General features: G+C 33.1%; 2 protein-coding genes, 1 long non-coding RNA gene and 1 pseudogene across 5 annotated transcripts; 2 read left to right on the top strand and 2 right to left on the bottom strand.

The window, feature by feature from the left end:
• Nucleotides 1-1,585: 1,585 nt before the first annotated feature.
• Nucleotides 1,586-2,461, bottom strand: LOC146945594 (uncharacterized). The gene is made up of 2 exons (XR_015026430.1): nucleotides 2,210-2,461; nucleotides 1,586-1,902 (listed from the first exon to the last, which is right to left on the bottom strand). It is a non-coding gene; the product is annotated as an uncharacterized LOC146945594 (long non-coding RNA).
• A 2,457-nt stretch (nucleotides 2,462-4,918) lies between these two features.
• On the top strand, nucleotides 4,919-9,854 carry CSLD1 (cellulose synthase-like D1). Its single transcript, XM_085743927.1, has 6 exons — nucleotides 4,919-5,599; nucleotides 6,106-6,535; nucleotides 6,715-7,098; nucleotides 7,243-7,618; nucleotides 8,018-8,420; nucleotides 8,584-9,854. Exons 1-6 carry the CDS (start codon nucleotides 5,076-5,078, stop codon nucleotides 9,536-9,538), a joined length of 3,072 nt encoding a protein of 1,023 aa, XP_085600053.1. The 5' UTR covers nucleotides 4,919-5,075; the 3' UTR covers nucleotides 9,539-9,854.
• An 808-nt stretch (nucleotides 9,855-10,662) lies between these two features.
• LOC146945592 (glycerol-3-phosphate acyltransferase 9-like) lies at nucleotides 10,663-16,402 on the top strand. 3 transcript variants are annotated; one of them, XM_085743926.1, is made up of 13 exons: nucleotides 10,663-10,796; nucleotides 11,289-11,442; nucleotides 11,610-11,667; nucleotides 12,083-12,201; nucleotides 12,502-12,601; nucleotides 13,467-13,562; nucleotides 13,669-13,765; nucleotides 14,513-14,600; nucleotides 14,680-14,776; nucleotides 14,939-15,024; nucleotides 15,267-15,386; nucleotides 15,480-15,578; nucleotides 16,088-16,402. In XM_085743926.1, exons 2-13 carry the CDS (start codon nucleotides 11,321-11,323, stop codon nucleotides 16,134-16,136), a joined length of 1,131 nt encoding a protein of 376 aa, XP_085600052.1. In that variant the 5' UTR covers nucleotides 10,663-10,796; nucleotides 11,289-11,320; the 3' UTR covers nucleotides 16,137-16,402. The 3 variants fall into 3 exon arrangements, with proteins under 3 accessions (XP_085600052.1, XP_085600050.1, XP_085600051.1); XM_085743924.1 differs by having other exon boundaries at nucleotides 11,261-11,442; XM_085743925.1 differs by having other exon boundaries at nucleotides 11,249-11,442.
• Nucleotides 16,403-20,566: 4,164 nt separating this feature from the next.
• On the bottom strand, nucleotides 20,567-21,763 carry LOC146945591 (ethylene-responsive transcription factor ERF098 pseudogene; annotated as a pseudogene).
• Nucleotides 21,764-22,876: the final 1,113 nt, after the last annotated feature.

Raw genomic sequence — 22,876 nt, 5'->3', positions numbered from 1 at the left:
GAAAGCAACAATGCTTCACTTCCTTCTTTGAGTGTATCTGATGATACTTCTATTCAGATTAATGCTACTGACACTAGAAGACCCCAAGGGCGTGGCAAGAGTTTTTCTTAGCACAAACCTGGTAGGTTTTGTACCTTCTGCAACCGCACAAATCATATTGTGGATTTTTGTTATATGAAGCATGGTTATCCCAATGTCAACAATGCCCAACCTCATGTAAATGTTGCTTCTCAAGAAGAATTTGATGCTGGTACCTCTTCTTCTTCTGGCTTAGGTGCTTCTGCAAGTTCCAACACTGGTTTTTCTCAATATCAACTAGATCAACTTGTATCCATGTTGCAACAAGAAAACTTAGTTGTCCCATCACCATCTTCTTCTCAAGCTACTTCTAACCATATTGCTGCTACCCCCACAATTCCCACCAACATTTCTGCTCCAGAACCTTTTGCAGGTATACCTGTATCTTCACCTTCCTCTTTAACACAAAAATCTTCCTTTTGACTTATTGATTCAGGTGCTAATGAACATGTTTGTTGTGAAATTTCATGTTTTAGTTCCTTTTATAGAATTAAGCTTGTTCATGTTTCCTTACCTAATCGTAATTCCATTTTGGTTGATTATGACGGTAGTGTTTCCTTCACTAGACAATTTTATCTTAGCCATGTTCTTTATTCACCTATCTTTACTCTTAATCTCATATTTGTTGCTAAATTGTGTCAGTTTTTAACTTGTTCTTTACAATTTTCCTTTGACCAATGTATCATACAGGACAAACAGTCTTTGAAGATGATTGGTTTGGCTAAGCAGATGGATGGCTTATACAAATTGTATCCATCTTGCATCTCTTCGCCATTATAGTCTCATAGTTTCATTAATAAATCTTGTAATGTTGTGTTACCTTTTCCTTGTAAATTTGATAATATTGTTCCTTCTAATGCCTTGTGGCACTTTAGACTGGACCATTTGTCTCACCAAAGTCTTCATAAAATGTCTCTTTTGTATCCAAGTATTACTACTGATAATAAAGCTGCTTGTGACTTATGTCACTTTGCTAAGCATAAGCATTTACCTTTTAATTAAAGTTCTTCATATGCTTCTGCTAATTTTGAACTCATTCATTTAGATATTTGGTGCCCCCCTTCCATTGCTTCTGTGCATGGCCATAAATACTTTCTCACCATTTCAAAATTGTTATGATCATTTTGCAGCTAATCTGGTTTTCGTGTACATGTTTGGACAATTTGACAAGAAAGAAATAACATAATTTTTAACATCAAGGAACACAAAGTCTGAATCATCTGGTAGACAAGATTAAACTTCTTTCCTTTTTGGTGATTGAAAGCAACATATGCTTCTTTTGTTTTCTATTATCGTATGTGGTGGTTTAACTCTTTGTCGTGCATGGGTATCAATTTTCTTTCTTTTTCTATTTTGTTTGTATTGGTTCTGCAGCTGTTGTTAAACTCTATGCTTTTTACTCCGGCACACCTTGTGTTAAGTAAACTGTTTTTTTTTTAATAATATAATTCATTTTTTTCTTGTTAAAAAAAAGTTGGAATAAAAGATAAAAACCAAGAAAGATACATAAGCACATAACTCATAATGTCACATATATTAAAATAATGGAACCCAGCACAAGGCTTAGCCAGATAAGAGCCAAGATATTACAATGCCACTAAATATTACAACATTACAACAGATTGCCAAACCAAAACGACAACATAGTATCACTATACACATAAAGTGAATACAACCTTTCCTAATCCACCCACCTAGAGAGACCCCAATTAAAAAAATTAACAATAATAAAGATGCTGAAATAAATGGATATATAAAAGAACATAAGTATGAAGTGTAACAGCTTGATCAATTAATGGTCCCATCAGTTTCATATAAGCTTTCCTGCAAAGAAATATTGAAAATACATATAACCAAATGAGAAAAATTTATTGGTTCGATTCCCAGGGGGAACAACGCTTGGCCAGTGCGCATGCCTCTACGCATGAGCCGGATTAGTCACCCACCTTTGGTGGGTCGGAAACCGGTGCGAAAGCCAAAAAAAAAAATGAGAAAAATTTAACATGTGCATAAGTTTGCTCAAAAAAAAAAACATGTGCATAAGTTACCTCAAAAATAAATAAAAAATACATGTACATAAGTTGAAGAATAAAAAGATGTTATAATTAAACACATTAGGAAAGAAAATGACCTTGTTATTGGGTTCAATCCTTCTCCTCCTCCTTCTCGTTTTCCTTCTCTTCTCTTTTTATTCTCCTTCCAAAGATCTGATCCATGGTTGGAGGTTTAGTCCCAGTGGATTTAGAGGTAGTTGATGATGATGGCCTAGTGGTTGGATAAAGAACTTTCTGAATGCTTGTCTTTTCAGAACTCATGGTGAAATATTTAATGCAAGAGCTTATAAACTAGAAGTTTTATCTAAATAAGTATATTGATGAGTAATGAAGAAGCTTGATTTCACCATGCTATATATAATGGTCTAGGCAATGGAAATATGGTAATTTACTCCAACATTTCTGTTCCATTTCGTATATATTTTCAGATGATATTATCCTTTTGATGTTAGTAAATGAATATTCAAAGTAAAAGCCGGTTTTGAAACCAATATAGTCAAAGATAGGTTGAAAGTTTAAACCCTAGGTATTTCCATGCAAATTTCTTTTCCATTTCTTATATATTTTCCGATGATGTTATCCATTTAACGTTGATAAATGAATTTTCAAAGTAAATAACTATTATATATTTTTATAAAGCTGGTTTTGAAACCAATATAGCTAGTTTGAAACCCTAGGTATTTCGATGCAAATGCAACCATGTACATTTATATAAATGGTGAATTTCTGTAACATTTCTGTTTCATATTATAACTAATTTTGACCGACAATATTTTATTTATTTTTTATTTTTCAAGAAAATGGGGTGAATTAGGACGTTTCTTGAGCAACAAGTAGAGGTATAAGCTAAGAGTAACAATAACTAGTTGAATTGAATGAGAATGAGAAAGTGTCAAAGAAAGATTTGAAATAAACCTACGCGCCTTTATATTTTCCCGGAACATAGCAGACCGGTAGAAGTTGTCCACGCTTCATACATACACGCATTACCCTACCATACTTGCCATTAAAAAAAAGGAAATTATAGGGTAGTAGTTATTGTATTGAGAACTGGGTAATTAATACTAAAAAAATAAAAAATGTTTTTTTTATGGTAATAATTTTCTTTTTGGGCATCCTTAGTCAGTGTCCAGGGCCATTTAAATAAATAAACATATATCTTATCATATTTTATTGTAAAATATTTTATTTAATTTATGTGTTTTCTCATCTCAATTTTTTTTTTTAATTTATGTGTTTTAAAAAATGACATATTTACGACCTCCTAAAAGTCTTCCTACTTTAAAAAATGACAAATTAAATATGAAAAAGATAACAAATATACAAGGAACGAGGAACACCGGAGATGATCAAAGGTTCTTGTCTATTTGTGTGTATAATATTTACTTTAATTTAATTTATGTATTTTAAAATTGGGATAAATATGTTTTTTGTCTATATAAATTTTGTGTTTTCGATTTTAGTTTCTATAAAATAAAAAAAAATCGCATGTTTCTACCCCTCTCCATTGTGCTCTTTCTTTCTCTTCTCCTCCCTCATTGTCTTTCTTCTCGTATACTCCATCCGTCCCTATTTGTAAGCACCCTTTGCCTTTAATCTAATAAAAGAGTGCTTAGATATAGGGACGGATGGAGTATTTAATTTGTGAAGAATTCACAGAAACGAGCGAACCAAGAGAACCTGCAAAAACGACCGTCGTAAGAGTGAGGCAGAGCACTGTGAGTGGAGGATATTTTTTGAGAAATTTTACATTTTTAGGTTTTGAGAAATTTGGTTTGCATGTTAGTGATGAATTAAGTTAGGAATTGTAATTTAGATGTTGTTTAGAGTGCAATGTGGTAGTTTAGGGTTTAGAAATTGATAAATTTTATGCTGATTGAAAGTTGCACTCTAGGTGTTTGATAAAATGTCTCAATGAAAATTTATTTGTTTTTTTGGATTGTTAATGATGAAATTAGTTAGAAATTGGTTTGTTAATGTTGATTACAGTTAGTTTGACTGCAACGTGTTAGTTTACGGATTGAAATGACACTGCCAAAATTTAAGTTTTGTTGTTGAATAGTTAGAAATGACACAATGTCCTTATGAAAAAATTCATTGATTTGTTGCTTTCTGAAATGTTGTGTAGATATGTCTCAGAGGCCTGACAGAGTTAGGGGAGGGAGGGAGTCTACCACCGGTAGTGCACAGAGCAAAAAGGCCACACAACACCCTCCTCAGGCGGGTCGACGGAGACAAGGGGCACGAGGATTGGTAGGGGTGATGATGTGGAGCGATCATCGTCACAGGCGGATGCGTCCCAGATAGTGGACTCGACGCAATATCAGCATCAACATCAGCATGAGGCGTATCAGCCTCAGTATGAGCAGGCTCACAAGCATGAGGGTAAGGCCCAAGGCTCAGGAGGAGCAGAGGATGAAGTTCCAGCCCGGACCACAGGGCTTTTCTAAGGGGCCTAGTGATTACAACAAGTGCGATTTTTGAGGACTGGAAAGTTGGATGTTAAAATATAAAATAGAAGACAGTTTTCGTGAACGTTCCTAAAATATGAGACCAAATGTGCAATTAAGTCTTAATTAAATTTAAGTGAAGGATGTTATAACTTATAAGTCATGATAAAAAGAATTCCCTAAAATTGTGTTGTTTTGTTGGTCAAAAGAATTGTTTAGTTTTTTTTTTCTTCTTGTGTTTGTATGAGAGCGGTGGGGCATGAATTAAGGGGATGAAATCCGTTGAGTTAGAATTCTAAACTCAAACATCTCAAAGAAGACAATTTTCAAACCATTGAATTTCTCTCATCTCAAAACAATGTTCTTTCTTGGTTTTTTGTTTCCTCAACCAACATTCTAACAACCTTAATTATTGTTACAAAGAAATAAAAGGAACAAAGTACATTACATTACATCATTTCAAACAAAACTCTTCAAAAGCTTTCCAATAAGTATGAACATATTTGGTGGCAAGCCACCACAAGGAGGGGCGAAGTTTACACGCCGGACATCAAGCGGACGAGTAGTGAGTCTATCAAGAGATGATGACATGGATATGTCCGGTGAGTTTGCCGGCCAAAATGATTATATCAATTACACCGTTATGATGCCACCAACACCAGATAATCAGCCCGGAACATCTGATTCAAAGCAAGGGACTACGAGATTTGCCTCGGATACTCAACAAGGAAGGGGTGCTGGCGGCGGTGGTGCATCTAAAATGGATAGAAGAATGTCGGTGTTGAACTCGGAAAATAATAAGTCTATGTTATTAAGGAGCCAAACTCAAGATTTCGATCATAATAGATGGTTGTTTGAGACTAAAGGAACCTATGGAATTGGAAATGCTTTTTGGCAAGATGATCCAAATTCTTTTGGAGATGAATGTGAAATGAGCATGTCAGATTTTATGGACAAACCTTGGAAACCATTAACTAGAAAAGTTCAAATTCCAGGCGCTGTACTCAGTCCTTATAGGTACCTTTCTTAATTATGCTATATATTATTTGTTATTACAATATTGTATAAAGCTTATGCCTTTATGGTTTGCATTCAAAATAAAATTATTTTTGTCTTGGATAATGGTTTCTTGGCATATAAGCTTTCTTAATTATGCGCTTATGCGTTTATAGACATGCATATCTGCTTTTGGTATATACGCTTTCTTGGCATCCAATTCAATTTTTCTAGCTTCTTTCTTGAGATTTTATAAAGATCTTATTTCAACATTTTTTTGTTTTGGTTAGGAGAAACTATTAATAATTAAAATGAAGTTGATAGTCATCTTACGATGGTCTCTGATAGTCATTTTACTATAAACATTGAAGTTTTGAATTGTTGGTATACACTACTTGTAACATTTTAGCTGCTATATTTGTTGGCTACTACATAAGTTCAAACTTTGATTCAAAGATTAATACATGGTTTTCATAACAAAATTATGTATTACATATAATAATTAACTAACTTATCTTTGAACACAGGTTGTTGATTGTTCTCCGTATGGTGGTTCTAGTATTTTTCTTAGTTTGGCGAGTTCGGAACCCGAACTATGATGCACTGTGGTTATGGGGGATATCAATTGTTTGTGAAATTTGGTTTGCTTTCTCATGGCTTCTTGATATTCTCCCCAAACTGAACCCTATAAACCGAAGTGCGGACCTTGTTGCATTACATGACAAGTTTGATCAACCATCTCCTACAAATCCAACCGGTCGGTCAGATTTACCTGGCATGGATGTTTTCGTTTCAACGGCTGATCCTGAGAAAGAACCACCTCTTGTCACGGCGAACACAATTCTTTCCATTCTTGGTGTAGATTATCCTATTGAAAAGGTCTCATGCTATATTTCAGATGATGGTGGTGCCATTCTCACTTTTGAAGCCATGGCTGAAGCTGTGAAATTTGCCGAGGTTTGTTTATATTCTTTAATAAGGAACATGTTTCACATATAAGCATTATGTTCAATGTGAATCAAAAAGATGAACAAAATGCAGCATGTTTCCCTTTAAAGGAGCATTTTGTTCAATGTAGCATGTTTTAGTCTGTTTAGATTCATGATAATACACAACCAACTTATCTATGTTCGCAGTTATGGGTTCCATTTTGTCGAAAACACAATATCGAACCAAGGAATCCAGATGCTTACTTCAACATAAAGAAAGATCCTACAAAGAACAAGAAAAGACATGATTTTGTAAAAGATAGGAGATGGATGAAGAGAGAATATGATGAATTTAAAGTGAGAATCAATGGACTTCCTGAGGTAATAAAGAAACGATGTAAAATGTACAACAGTAGGGAAGAGAAGAAAGAAAAACAGTTACTTAAGGAGAAAAATGGCGGAATTTTACCACCGGATACAACAATTGATGTCCCTAAAGCTACATGGATGGCTGATGGTACTCATTGGCCAGGAACTTGGCAAAATTCTACACCTGATCATGCTAAAGGTGACCATGCTGGAATCTTGCAGGTACCATTTAATTTCTCCTCTCATCCATCAAATTTTTTTGTTTTTGGTTCGTAATGTTTTCGTTTTACTCCTGTAAAATTTGTTCATATTGAAATTTGTTGTCTTTTTAAAGTAAATTTTGATGACATGTTTTCAACTTTATAGGTGATGAGTAAGGTACCAGAGCATGACCCTATAATGGGCCATCCAGATGAGAAAAGTTTAGATTTCACAGGCGTAGATATTAGAGTTCCAATGTTCGCATATGTTTCTCGAGAGAAGCGGCCGGGGTTTGACCATAACAAGAAAGCAGGAGCCATGAACTCCATGGTTCGAGCCTCAGCCATTTTGTCCAATGGCCCTTTTATACTAAATTTGGATTGTGACCACTATATCTTCAATTCACGTGCTTTGAAGGAGGGAATGTGCTTCATGTTGGACCGCGGTGGCGACCGTGTTTGTTACATACAGTTTCCACAGAGATTTGAAGGGATTGATCCCTCGGATCGATATGCAAATCACAACACAGTCTTCTTTGACGGTGATTCAATATTTCATCTATATATATTCGTTAAATGCATAGTTTAAAATTGCAGTTCATAACCACAATTGAAGCCGCAATATAAAGATTAACCACATTAGTTGCATCTGTCTGTATTTTGCTGCAACATCAAGTTCTAAATGCATAGTTCTAAATTGTGGTCTACAACTACAATTGTGGCCATAATATAAATATTTTATATGAATATGCTATGGCATCACTATCGCGATTCTGGCCGCATCAGTCACGTTAGGCTATTTTTTTTTTCTTCACACTATTTAGGTTTGCATAGATGCAATTCAGAACCATATTAAATGTATATGTGTTTTATTCTAAATAGTGGTTAGATTTCATATTTTTTTTAGTATCTAGTGATATATTTACCGTATGACATATTAGGAAATATGAGAGCACTGGATGGTCTACAAGGTCCAATGTATGTCGGAACAGGTTGCATGTTTAGGAGATATGCACTCTATGGATTTGAACCTCCAAGATTCATCGAGCACACAGGTGTATTTGGAAGAGTTAAAACCAAGGTGAATTATAATCCAAATCAAGCAAGATTACACCTTGATGATGATCAGGAGCCCCTAACAGGTGATTCAGAATTGGGTTTACCGCAAAAATTTGGAAACTCAAGTATGTTCACAGATTCCATACCTATAGCTGAATTCCAAGCCAGACCACTTGCTGACCATAAATCTGTCAAGAATGGTAGGCCACCAGGGGCATTGTTAACGCCACGTCCACCGTTGGATGCTCCTACTGTTGCTGAGGCAATTGCTGTCATCTCATGCTGGTAATTTTCCTTCCAATCTCTTTTTTAGTACTACGAGAAAACATACTTCAAGTATTAATAAATTCATTTAACTTAGCCAAGACTGTACATTTTCCACTTTTTTCTATCAAACTATCAATTTGATGATGGCTCATACAAGAATGTATTTGATATGTTAACACAGGTATGAGGATAAAACAGAATGGGGGGATAGAATAGGTTGGATTTATGGATCAGTGACAGAAGATGTTGTAACTGGTTACAGAATGCACAACCGTGGATGGAGATCGATATATTGCATCACAAAAAGAGACGCTTTCCGCGGAACAGCACCTATAAATCTCACCGATCGTTTACACCAAGTTCTAAGATGGGCAACAGGTTCAGTAGAAATTTTCTTCTCAAAAAACAACGCGATTTTTGCAAGTAGACGCCTTAAATTCTTACAAAGAATTGCATACCTCAATGTCGGAATCTACCCTTTCACCTCATTTTTCTTGGTCGTATATTGCTTCATTCCAGCAATGTCACTTTTCTCAGGACAATTCATCGTCCAAGGCTTAGATCCAGCATTTCTAACCTACCTTCTTCTCATCACAATCTCACTCTGTCTAATCTCACTCCTTGAAGTAAGATGGTCGGGAATCGGCCTCGAAGAATGGTGGCGTAACGAACAATTTTGGGTCATTGGTGGAACGAGTGCGCATCTTGTCGCTGTCATACAAGGATTATTAAAGGTCGTAGCCGGCATAGAGATTTCCTTTACATTAACAACAAAATCAGCGGGTGAAGATGAGGAAGATGTCTATGCTGATCTTTACCTAGTGAAATGGACTAGTCTCTTCATTATGCCACTAACAATTATTATTATCAATATTGTTGCACTTATCATGGGATTTTTAAGGACAGTATACAGTGTTATACCTCAGTGGAACAAGCTTATGGGAGGTACATTCTTTAGTTTTTGGGTCTTGTCTCATATGTACCCTTTTGCTAAAGGGTTGATGGGTAGAAGAGGAAGGGTTCCAACAATTGTTTATGTTTGGTCAGGGTTGCTTTCTATTACCATTGCATTACTTTGGATTTCAATTGATCCTCCAACTGATACTACTTCTTCAGGAGGAAGTTTTGAAATATGATTACTATATGATGGAAAAGAAAATTACATTGGGAGTATATTCAAATATTTTTGGTTAGGAAGAGTATGTGTCACTATTCAAAGGTGCTCTTTAAGTGCTTATGTATATCATATATAAGAATGTCACAATGTGACAAGAAATAGAAGTGAAAGATAGGTGTTTTCAATTTTATAGATAGATACATGCAAAATAATGCATGATTTGATGATAAGAAAGTGGAAAATGTACAAACTGAAAGAGTATCATTTGACATTGTTATTGAAATGTAGAGATGTTTTTGTATTTGAGTATAATGAAATGTAGATGTATTTGTGTATATGAGTATTTATAATGCTGTAGATTTTCAATAGTTAACAAGTTTAAAGAAATCCCTAAAAAAAAAAAAAACAAGTTTAAAGAAATTATATACCCTCACATTATTAAAGGATGACAAGTATGCAATCTATAAATTAAGTATGCAATCTAAGTGGCTACAAAAAAAGTATGCAATCTATAAATTAAGTGGCTACAATAAACAAATTAAATAAAGGTTAATTAAAAAAATTGTTCCTGTAAATATCCAAAATTTCATTTCAGTGTCTACAAAAAGAAATCGTACCTTTAGTCTTTGTAAAATTTTCCTTTGTTATTTTTAGTAAGGAATTAAAAGGCGCAATTTGTTTTGTTTTAAGAGAAAAAAAACAAAATTCATGATAAAAAATTTGTATTAAAAGTTGTATATTTAATACTTTAAAATTGAAAAATTGTTACTTCTTCTATCTCAGTATGTCTCATTTCTAATTTTTTTTTGTCTAAAAGTAACAAATGCATCTAGAAGTTTGTATTAATAAATCCTTTTTTATTTCTTTAAAAAAAATTCCTTTTTGATTGACTTATGTACAAACTTATGAAATATAAATAAGCTTTTATTTTAACTCATGAATTCTCATCAACTAAAAATTATATCTTCATAAATTACTTTCACAAGGTTATAAATAACACAAAAAACATTTTTTTTAGAAATATAAGCTTATTATTTGCATAAACTATTTTGTATAAGGTTAAAAATATTTGTATTCAAACATGGGATTCAAAGTGTTCTCCTTACCAAATAATTAAAATGCGTCTAAAAACAATAAATAAAAATAGACATAATTGAAATAATAAATCTTGGTTAAAAACCTCGCCACTTCCGCCCACTGTTCATCATCGTTGTATCCGCCCCTGTTCACTGCTCCGGCATGACAGATCGTTAACTCTTGCTCACTTCCGCCAAATGGTACGTCAACGATATTCCTTTTTTTATTGATATTCAATCTTTTGAGCCATAAATCACTTTAAACTCTGTTTTTATTCATTTAGAACCTTAAACTTATTGTTAATCCCATTACAGTCAAACTTTTGAGCCAAACTCAGTTTTACACAATCAAAATCAAATTTTGTCAATTATAAATAAGAAATGACTTAAAAATTGTATATTTAATTAATATTCAATTGTTTTCAATTATGATTACAGGGGTAAAATTGAGATAAATAATGATAAGCTATAATCTACTTGAATTAACTTAATTGTTAGGACCAGGCCATGATATATTCACTGGTTTGTGTTAGTTTTAGAAATCAAAGCATTAAGTAGTTGACTATTCCATTTGAAATTAAACATGGTTTATATTTCAGTTATTTTAGGATTCAATTGATTTTTCAGTAACTTCACCACATAAGTAAAAATAGGTCAATTTTCAGGATTTGAAACTTTGCATTTTCTTTTAAGAAACCACTTGAAGAAGTAGTAGCACAACACTGATGAATAGCTCTGGAGTACTTAAGTCGTCAAGTTCCGAATTGGATCTTGATCGACCCAACATTGAGGATTACCTCCCTTCAGGAGCCGCCATTCAACAAGAACCTCGCGGCAAGCTTCGCCTGTATGTCTTCTCTCTTCCATATTATGTATGTACTTTGACTAGGATAAAGAATATAAGTCAGAAATAAAGAAGCAGTATTCTCTTCACTTTATTTTTTTGAAGTATGGAGTTTTGGTTGTGATTTTAATATTATTTGTTTTCTGCTTTTTTCTGGATATTTTTTTCAGGCACGACTTGCTCGATATTTCTCCTACTTTATCTGAGGCAGCCGGTGCTATAGTAGATGTAAGCTTTTTCCTGCATCTTTTATTCATTGTCTTACTGTTTTTGTGGTTTTTATGTATCGGCGATTATCTTTCAGAGAACGAATTGTGGTGAAAATGTTGTAGAGAGAAGTTTAAGTCCAACATAACGAGTTATCCATCTTTTGAAATTTTACATTCTTATTGCAACAAATATCCTTACGTCTCAGCTTTTCTGTTCCATTCTCATGTTTGTTTAGGTTATTTATGGTAATATGCAGACTTATATTTTAAAATCACAATATCAACAAATATATGTGTCTGTGCGTATATATGTAAAGGGAATTCAGCTGAATTTTTGTCTTGTTTTGTTATAAACTAAAACCTCTTTTTCCGTTTTGGCTAAGCTTTGATGGTCACTCTTTCTCACACATTCAAAAACTTTTATGCTGCACCAGGACTCGTTCACAAGATGTTTCAAGTCAAATCCTCCAGAACCATGGAATTGGAATATTTATCTGTTCCCTTTGTGGTGTTTTGGAGTTTTTGCTCGATATTTGATAATATTCCCTGCAAGGTTAGCTTATTCCTATTACTATGCAGTTTACTGTTACAATTAAGCTTGGCTATTATAGGGTCTGCTTGGCTGATTTCAGATTGTGTAATTAAGCACCAAGATTGACAGTATATTAGGAAAACATTAATTTTACGACATGGTTTGAACTTTGTCTTTTCCACTATCTAATTTACCTTTTTTTTTTTTTTTTTTTTTTTGTATTTGGCCCTATTTCTCTTATTTTGGTGCTTTTCATATTTAACGAGTTCCTTTATTGTCACCATTTCTGGAAAAATGATGCTATCCTAATTGATCTTGCAGGGTTCTTGTGTTAACAATAGGATGGATAATATTTCTTTCCTCCTTCATCCCAGTGCACTTTCTATTGAAAGGACATGACAAGCTGAGGAGGAGTATTGAGGTGATTATTCAACTTATTCATGATTCATTCCATCTTTTCCTATTTCCCATTTCTACTGAAATTACTGTTAATGACCATTCTAACAGCATAAAAGATAAACAACCTCTCAGATTTCTCTTTTTTTCACCTCATCTAGAAACATTACAAATTTCTGGGTTTCAGTTGTCTTGATGATACTGATGTTTAAGCTGAATGGTATGCTAATATTGTTTCTTAAAAAAAAGTATATATACTTCAGGTTTATGTCCATTTTCTGGTATCTGCTTCTGTACTTCTATTTGAGTATTAAAATGACTTCAAAACTTTAGCTTCATTTGGTTTTAAGTGTCTATTCTCTAGTCTCAGTTCATTTTGCCTCACCTATTGGGGAAAATATATCATTTTCCTTACATTTTGTTTTAATTTTTACTACAAAAAGTGAAGGGTTTTCTCTTGCAGTAAGAACATTAATATCCATTAATAGATTGGTCAGTTGCAGAAAGAAAACATTGTTAAAATGGCTGCATTTAAAAATCAAACTGTCAATTAGACTACAGAGGAGTTCGTAGAAATATGTTGAATATTGAAAACCACCTGTGGAGAAAGGGTCTTTTTATTTTTGAAGTTCAATTGAACAAGATTTGGCCAAATGTTTGGCGAACATGATTTAAATATGCCCTCTATGTAATGATTTACCTGATTACTGGTTGTTGTATGTAGTGGACTACTAAATACAAGTTGTTTCAATATTCTAGTCTGTCAGGCAATGTATTTGCGTATATTTTCTAAAGGCCCTCTCTTTTTATCCCTTTGCTGGGTATTAATTCCAGCACATTAACCTTTTGTTTATCAAATTAAATGTATTTAAATTTCTTATTTCCTTCAGAGGTCTTTGGTAGAGATGATATGCAGTTTCTTTGTTGCATCTTGGACTGGGGTTGTCAGGTACCATGGACCAAGGCCCAGCAGGCGACCGCAACAGGTTTGTCTAGCATCTATTAATGTTGTCGTATTTTCCTTATTTCCACATTCAGGCAAGATAAATGTCATTAATCACTAATTGACCGTTCCCTTCGTTTTCTTAACAGGTTTTTGTGGCCAATCACACTTCCATGATTGATTTCATTGTCTTAGAACAGATGACTGCATTTGCTGTTATTATGCAGAAACATCCTGGATGGGTTGGTAAGCATATAGAGTATGATTTAATTACATAGGACATGCATCTTTATCACAGATGAGAAGCTTTATGAGCTAAGCATTTGTTGTTAAAGTTAAAAGGTTTAAGATAACTTGAGAAATGAATAAGTACTTCAAATTATGACTACGATTTTATGTGTTGATTATACAAAAGGCAAAGCATTAGTAATGATGATCCAAAAGGGCGGTACTGCTTTGGTACTATGTTGAATTAAGAGTTTAAGATATTAACGACAGGAAGGAATACGGACTTAGAATTATGATTATGGTTTCATATATTGATGATCCAAAAGACAGAATTTACCCTTATTTATATTAATATTAAAATCCTTCCTAATTATAATCAAACATGAAATAAATCATGAGAATAACTATAAATTATAAAAACAAGTTCTAAGAGATGGTCAATTATACTTAAAGATAACATTGAGATATTATAAAAAAAAAAAAAAACATATGGACTTGCTAGTTTTTTGTATGATCACACTGTGAGTTTAACAGAATTTGAATTGCTCAACCGAAGATTTTTAGGGGGGATGGGTTCATTTCCCTTTGTCCTTAGGCGCTCTATCTTAGGCTGTTAGGTGATCTAAGTGGACGTCAGGAAGAGTAGGGCTTATGATGAACAATCATGGATGAAGTAAAGAATAGCTTCGTAATGTTGAATTGTTGTCATAACTTTTCTTGACTAAAATTATTTATAAATTATATTAAAAGTATGCTACTGTACAGGATTGTTGCAAAGCACCATTTTGGAGAGTGTAGGATGTATTTGGTTCAATCGATCAGAAGCAAAGGATCGAGAAATTGTGGCAAGAAAGTTAGTATAACTAAAAAATATTAGAAAATATATCTCTGTTTCAAATTCCTCCTTACTTGCATGATTATGCATATTCTAGATTGAGGGAACATGTCCAGGGAGCTGACAACAATCCTCTTCTCATATTTCCTGAGGGAACTTGTGTAAATAATCACTATACAGTCATGTTCAAGAAGGTATGTGAATCATTTGCAATTACAGTCGTGTAAAATCTTATGTTATCATATTCGTGCAATAGCTTTTCTTTTGTTGTTCTGTTATTTTGCACCCATTGATCTCTCTTCTGTTCATGTTCCTGTTCTCTTTATTGAAGCCGTGTGACTTTTAATGGTGTTTAGGGTGCATTCGAACTTGGCTGCACAGTTTGCCCAGTTGCAATCAAGTATAACAAAATATTTGTTGATGCTTTTTGGAACAGTCGAAAGTAAGATGTTTCTCATGTTAATTACTTCTAGTGTTGTAAAATATCGGCCATGGTGGCGCCATTGCAAATTGCTGTGGCAGTTTTTTTGATAACCGTCGTGACCAATTCATGAAGGATAGCAGTTTATGGAGGATTCTTGACTTTGCGCCATGGCCTGCCATCTATAATTGACAACACTGATTACTTCTACCACATACTTTGTGTATTGATGTAATAAAGATTCTGCATTTCATGCTTTGCAGGCAATCATTCACTAAACATCTGTTGCAGCTAATGACATCTTGGGCTGTTGTTTGTGATGTTTGGTACTTGGAGCCACAAAATCTAAAGCCAGGAGAGACACCCATCGAGTTTGCGGAAAGGTAAATAATCTTTGACCTCGATTATATACAGAGGCTTATGTTTGGAACTCTCTCTCAGTGTTGAAATTTTGTCTATTTTTTTTAATTGTGCAGGGTTAGAGACATAATCTCAACTCGTGCTGGCCTTAAGATGGTTCCTTGGGATGGATATCTGAAGTATAGTCGTCCTAGCCCAAAGCATAGAGAAAGAAAGTAAGTTCAAATTCCTAATTTTTTTGGGTGTCCAATGTGTTGTCATATATTGCCTGCGACATAAGTGTTATCATTTAGATTAATATTTTTCAACTTAAAATGTTTATGTCTTATAACCCGATCCAACCCAAAACATTCGTCAATGGGTTGGGTTGGTTTGAGTTTGACAGAAAACTGATTTCAACTCAACCTCAACCGGTGAGTTTTGATTAGATCAGGTAATCTGTTTGACCTAAACCAACTCAACCATATCCGTATACACTCTTAACTTGAACCTTTCTGTTTATGTCAAAATATGGTATTAGTGTTTAACAATATTCAATGGCCCTACATTACAAATAAGATTGGTTAAATATTATTAATATACTCAATAAATAAATAAATACTTTTGTTGCAAAATGCAACTAATGCTGTTTGTTAGAAATTTACATTCTACTGTCATGTCTGTTAGTTTGAGTTAATTTGTATGTGTCATGTTGTTGAATATATTGGCAATCACTCATTTGTAGGCAACAGAACTTTGCTGAGTCGGTGCTGCGACGCTTGGAAGAAAAATGACTTGTACCTTTTGTATATTATTCATATTTATGCCATTCTCCGGCCCTTTTTTCTTTCTTTTCTTTTTAATTTTATACTACTATTTATATTTAGGTTCATAGGTTCATTTTGTTATGCATGCATCCAAAGAAAAAATGTCCAATAAATTTTTGCAAGGATGATCAAATTTTCCTGGACAAATAAACGAATCGGAGCTAGATTTTTCATGGATGAATAATTTTGATGGAGTTCTGGATCAGAGAGCATTCATTCATATGGATTGGCAAGTATTTGTTCCCTTTTCATCTTTTTCATGAATTATTTATTCCCTGTATACCCCTTTGTGTTTCTCCTATTATCTGAATAAAAGACATCAGTAAAAAAATAAAAAGTAACTAATAAATAAGAGGTTTAAATATGCATTTCGTCCCTGTAATTAGGGCGTGTTTTGGTTTTAGTCCTTGTAAAAAAAAAATTTAAAAACATCCCTGTAAATTTTTTTTTGTTTTAAAAAAGTCCCTGGCCCCACCAAAACGCTGAAGTGGCATGGTTTTGGCCACGTGGCAGTTGCTGAAAATAACTTTTCAAAAATTAAAGTTCTTGGAAAAAATCTGAAAATTATATGTTCAAATTTTCTTATTTATTAAACGCATTAGTTTTAAAAAATTATATATTCAGATTTTTTAAACGCATTATGATTTGTTATGAAAATATATAATCAGATTATTTTCACATGATTTTAAAAAATATATAATCAGATTTTTTTCGAAATTAATATTAATATTTTTAAAAAAATCAGATTTTTTAATAATTTTCGAAATTATATATTCTGATTTTAAAAAATTATATAATTTTCCATTTTTTTTCATATTTCAAAAAATTATATTTTTTAAAATTATATAAACGGAAATTTTTTAAAATTTTTTTTAGGATTTTTTTATTTTTTAAAATTATTTTCAGAATTTTAAAAATATTTTTTAAAATTTAATATTATGTGGCAAGTCACGTCAGCGCCACGTGGCAAAAGTTGCACAGTCAGCAACTGCCATGTGTGCACACCCATGGCACTTCAACGTTTTTTTAAAACAAAATTTTTTTTGCAGGGATGTTTTTAAATTTTTTTTTTGCAGGGACGAAAATCAAAACAGGTCCAAATTACAGGGACGAAATGCATATTTAAGCCTAAATAAGATAATATTCTTTGACCACAAAAATAACAAGTTAATATTCTTGAATTTTTCTGACTTATTATTCTATACTCGTAGTAGTCAGTGGTAAGGTGTGCTTATATTTAAGAGGACTTGAGATAAATTTTTATGCTCAACATTTTTTGCATTTTCTTTTGTATTTTTGCCTAAAATATCAAAAATACTATATGCAAATTCGAACCACATACAACTTGTTACAAACTTGTATTATCACTGAACTACTTACTAATTTGTGCATTGTTAATGTTAGCAAAGCTTCTTTTTTTTTCCCTAAAGAGTCTAGCAGTGAAATTCACACACACCAAGTGTTGAGAAGTGTGATAAATTTTGTATTTGAACTCATGCTTCAACGTATTAAATGTCTTTGCAACTATCATATAAGTTGTATTTATGAGACTCAGTGAAGTTTAGACTATAAATTTTAAGGGTCATGCTAACCAATGCCCCTGAGACACTAGTTAAGGAATAAAAATAGAAAGAAAAGATAGATTTTGGATTGAAAAGAACACTTTTTTAACTTTCAAAACACATAATACATTATTTTCAATGTAAAGTTTTCTTTTATAATTCCTTGATAAGTGCCTAGCATTTCTCATATTTTAAATATTTAGTCTCAACAATAAGTGGAACAAAATCATAAAGGATGAATTTATCAAAAAAAAAAAAAATAACCATAAAGGATGAGTAAGTGTCCTTTAAGTTTCAAAGGTTACAGATAGGTCCTTAACGGAGGTTGATAGAAAGGACCTATCTGAAACAAACTCGAAACTTAAAGGACCTATCTGAAGCCTTAGAAACTTAAAGGACCTATCTGTAACCTTTGAAACTTAAAGGACCTATCTGTTACAAACGTGAAACTTAAAGGACCGAGGGAGGTATTTGGCCTATTTAGATTCATCGATCATATTTCTTTATTTTTTACTCAACATATTTATAAAGGGTGTGGTTTTCATAACACAAAATCTTCTGTGTCTAGAAGTGTGCATATGGAGCAAAAAAATTAGGGGTGATAGTAATTTTTGACCTAGAATGTGTAACGTGTGGTCATAATATAGTCCGTTAATATATTGAAATTTTAAAATAGTTTTTGATTGTGCACTCTGTTCTAATGCATGTATTCATATCATACATATTTGGTAGTGTTGTTTCAAATATATACATCCGAACGGATGTTGGATAATGAAATTTGCTCTATGTGGCTCGTGAATTGATCAATCTATGAAATAAGTCGATCAAAAGTTACGCTCTGATCCAAATAATAATAAATGCACAACGGATGTTCATTGAACGTTAGTGTAAAATTAGTTTACACCGAAAGTGAAGGTGTATATCCTTTAAACTCAATTTTATTCTTATATATTGGCTATTATAAAAGGTACATTGGCTATTTAAGAGCAAATAATCTCTGATGAAATTGGATTTAATGGAAATGACTTATCCCAAACATAGAAGAAGACTATATAAAGGTTTTTGTCGATAAGTTCGCCATCATTGAGAACGCATTTGTTATCTGAGACACTCAAAACTGAAGGAATTATGCCTAGACTGGTTTGAAAACCAGTGCAATTTAACTTGACATTCTTTTGAGCACAATGGCATTTGTTGGAGATATATACAGTCCATTCTGGCATATACTCCACTACTCCTGCCTCATACTGGGTTACTGAAATATCTTTCAATGAACATTGGCTATAATAACCTGAGATAATCACAAAAAATTATGAGAGTTTTGAATAATAATATTACAAAAATTGCAAGATTTGTCCATTGTAAGAAAATATTCCCTTGAGAAATGAGGATAAGGAAGGAATGATATTTTTTATGTATATATCTTCTTTTCTTTTTTTTGTAAAGATTTATATCTTTTTCTTTTGCAATCTCTATCTCTATAATAAACAATCAGGTTCACTGACGGATCCAGAAATTTTGAAAAGTGGGGGCACCACATATATATAAATTCACCACATATATATAAGTAACTAAATAATTGTTTAACCATTCATCTCTCATGCGATTTCGCATCCGATTCTTGACAAAGTTGTGTTGTTGTGTCAAGGTGTGTGTGTATATGTGTGGGCCAAGAGAAAAGTGTTGTGTGGTTTGTGTGGGCCATTTGATCAAAATTTCAACTATTACTATCTATTACTATATTATTACTACCTAAAAATAAAATTCTACAAAGTTAGTGTAGGCACAAGCCTACATACCTTTGTAGGTAGATCCGTCCCTAATCAGGTTGCCCCCGACCACCACAAAAAAAAACAATCAGGTTGCATCAAATCAAAATTTCATGTGACATTTTTACATTTTTCATCTCATTTAATGTTTTCTTATCATTCAATTAAAGTTAATCATGATACAATTATTTTAAATCAATCAATAAAGAAAAGGATCACGAATCATTTGAATTTCATGAGTCAATCAAAATGGATCATGACTCATTTGTAAATTAGTATCTGGATCACGACTCATTTATTTTAAATCAACCAATGAAGAATTAGATCATGAGTCCTTTGTTTTTCATGAGTCAATCAAAATGGATCATACTCATTTGTAAATTAATAATCGAATTGTCGTTGGGGATAAAAAGGTATTTTTGAGGTGTGGGAGAGCAATTTTTGAAGTGGGAATAGCAATTTTCATTCCAATTTGGTTTGTTTTGGTCCATAAGGGGGTTATCTTTGGTTAATAGAAAATTGCTCTTCTCCCTTTCAAAATTGTTCATTCCCTTATCTCAGTGGAAGTTAACTCACGCTCGGTCTTTTTCACCGTGAGTTAGTCACACTGACACTTTTAAGATCGATTGACATGACTTAAAAAGTGATTGAATCGATCTTAAAAGTGTCAGTGTGAGTTAACTCATGCTTAAAAATTTCGTGCGTGAGCTAACTCCTGCTGAGATAAGGGAATGAACAATTTTAAAAGGAAGAAGAGTAATTTTCCAGTTATTATGGAATTTGAAGAGCACACTAGACCTTTTCTAGAAGAGGTCCCTTTCATTAGTCTCAAGGACATTGAAAAGTATTATATATCTTCTTTTTTGGCTGTTGGAATCTTCCATTGATAATTTGGAAGAATGAAAATCTTCTTTTTGGCTGCTGGAATCTTCCATTGATAATTTGGAACAATGAAAAAATAAATAACAAAAATAAGATATATACTTTTATGCTACGGTTAATTGCATTTTTAAGTTCATTTTCAATGTGTTGTTTATATAATTAATTACTTATTACCATTATCCCTCAATTTATTATTGAATAATAACAAAATACTTTAAAAAGCTCCTACAGACCTAAGGTGGGGGAGGTGGGACTAAGTCTTCTAGGAGATCAACTAAACTTTAAACATTTATTTGAAGATACAAGTTTAGATATAGTACTTGAAGATGTAATCTAATTATATGGGTTGGGACACTATATCTATCAAATTTTCTCATCTTCCAACCACTAACATTTTTCTATTAAAATAGTTTAGAGAATTGGTAGTAAAGATCTCGCACAAGATTGCCCAAGTTGAGGGAAAATGGCAAGAAAATGACATGAAAAAGTTGTTTACTTTGTGCCATTGGTAGAAGACTATTGCTTCCTTTCATTATATTCTTTGGATGACCCAAGAAGATCTTCCAACACCTTATTATCCAAATACTCAAACTCAATAACTTCCTTATGTTGTGTAGAAGAAGAGCATGCATTGGCATTGGCATTGGCATTGGCATTGGTACTAGTAGATGATGACGATGATGACGACGATAGAGAAGAAAGATGATGAAAGTATTCATCCGGAAAATTAAGAATGGCAAGAGCACCCCTCAAACGAATGGCTGCACAATCGTAAGCTCTTGCTGCTTCTTCAGCTGTGTCAAATGTACCTAACCATTGTCTTCCAGTTGGCTTCGATGGGTCTCGAATCTCAGCCCCATATTTTCCCCATGGCCTTCTCCTTACACCACGGTACCTCACTTCTTCTTCTCCCTTCTTATTTGCCTCTTCCATGACAAAAAAATTGGTTACAATTTTGGATTTCTTAATTTGCACGTTATTTGGTAACAATTTTTGTTATGATCATGAATTGCATGTATTTATATATAGGTAGTCCTTGTCTTGAAATTATGTGTCATGTTATTTAGTTTTCAACCGATGGATGCATGAATTGACTTGATTCATGGAGGTGTATAAATTTGATTCCTCGATTGAGTATAGGCTTATATGTTTTTGAATGAACTAGAATAAAAATATGTGGACAGGATTGTCGTATGAATGCAAAATATGCCATTTGAAACTTTGAACATTTAGTGCTTTTCTAGTCTTTTTCCGTTTAGGTGCATATGAGGTGAGCAAACTTTAATGCGCGTATCAATTATTACATTCATAATATTATATTATTATTGTTGTTAAAGTTGCGATCCCGCAGCCAAATTCAAATTTGATGCAGATAATTGGTATGATTTAATTCAAATCAATCTCATGTAGGCCAGTGTTATTTTATATTAGAGGAATACTAGGGTCACACCTTCTAACACTCTCCTCTAACACACTCCAATCACAATTGGCCAGGTCAACCACTTATTATTTTATTTTACTTGTTACCGGTTTCACTAATAGAATGTGTAACCATTTATTTTAATTTTTTTTTATCATTTAGATTTAACTTTTTGTCTTCATCTGCAATTGCAACCTCCCAAAAGTTTCTTCCATCGTGCTCTCACATTCAACAATCCATCCTTTACCAAAAACAAACTACAACAATCCAGATCAGAAATTCATTGGCAAGTGAAAACATGTTCAGGACAAATTTTGTACTTTGGCCACAAAGTTGTAAGGAACAAAAAAGATTTAAGTCAGAATTACATAAAAAGGGTTTAAACAACACAAAACAGAATCTCACAACTGAAGCAAATGTTGATGATACTCTTCTTATACAAACCCAGATTAAAAACTAAACAGAAAAAATTGAACCCATACTTCAAAAATGGTTTAGATCGTTTAGAAATCGGTGGCTTCGACAGTTTGCAAACAATAGACACAAAAAAGGCCACTTAATCTCATCGCAGATCTATATGTTGGGGAGAGAGAGCTTGAATTTCGCAGAAAATACAATAGATCTTGCGATGAAGATGTTTCAGAAATAACTAGAAGAGTTTTGGACATAGACAATGGCCATGGCAATAATAGTGACCAAGACAGATTGAAGGGGGGTAACAGTGTTATTATGATTATATTTGAGAGCTTGTGTATCCATTGGAAGGAGCTTGAGATTGAGAGCTAAGGTTAACAAGGTTTGTTTACAAATGGTAGTTTCTCCACCTACACAGCCGGTTAGCAGGTAAAATAAAATAATAAGTGGTTGACGTGGCCAATTGTGATTGGAGTGTGTTAGAGGAGAGTGTTAGAGGGTGTGACCTTAGCATTCCTCTTTATTTTATTTTTACCGGATATTATATGAACGCAATTGCAAACATTAAGATCTCGAGTTGAGTAAGACTCTTAGGTCGGCTTAAGGACCAAGCAATCCAAGTAAGGGTTTTAGACCTTAAAATTTTGGGTGAAAAAAAAG

This window comes from Medicago sativa, chromosome 2 (genome assembly GCF_051527215.1).
Source record: "Medicago sativa cultivar Bolivia chromosome 2, Bolivia_mono, whole genome shotgun sequence".
NCBI lineage: Eukaryota > Viridiplantae > Streptophyta > Magnoliopsida > Fabales > Fabaceae > Medicago > Medicago sativa.
The sequence above is the reverse complement of the archived record's forward strand: the minus strand, read 5'-3'. Positions and strand labels throughout refer to the sequence as shown.

What these genes read in the sequence shown, in the direction of transcription:
- CSLD1 (XM_085743927.1), top strand. Translation starts at nt 5,076, where the DNA reads ATGAACATATTTGGTGGCAAGCCACCACAAGGAGGGGCGAAGTTTACA. An exon ending in ACCATGCTGGAATCTTGCAG is followed by an intron (nt 7,099 to 7,242) that starts GTACCATTTAAT and finishes TCAACTTTATAG; the next exon opens with GTGATGAGTAAGGTACCAGA. An exon ending in ATTGCTGTCATCTCATGCTG is followed by an intron (nt 8,421 to 8,583) that starts GTAATTTTCCTT and finishes ATGTTAACACAG; the next exon opens with GTATGAGGATAAAACAGAAT.
- LOC146945592 (XM_085743926.1), top strand. Translation starts at nt 11,321, where the DNA reads ATGAATAGCTCTGGAGTACTTAAGTCGTCAAGTTCCGAATTGGATCTT. An exon ending in TTGATAATATTCCCTGCAAG is followed by an intron (nt 12,202 to 12,501) that starts GTTAGCTTATTC and finishes TTGATCTTGCAG; the next exon opens with GGTTCTTGTGTTAACAATAG. An exon ending in GAAACATCCTGGATGGGTTG is followed by an intron (nt 13,766 to 14,512) that starts GTAAGCATATAG and finishes GCTACTGTACAG; the next exon opens with GATTGTTGCAAAGCACCATT.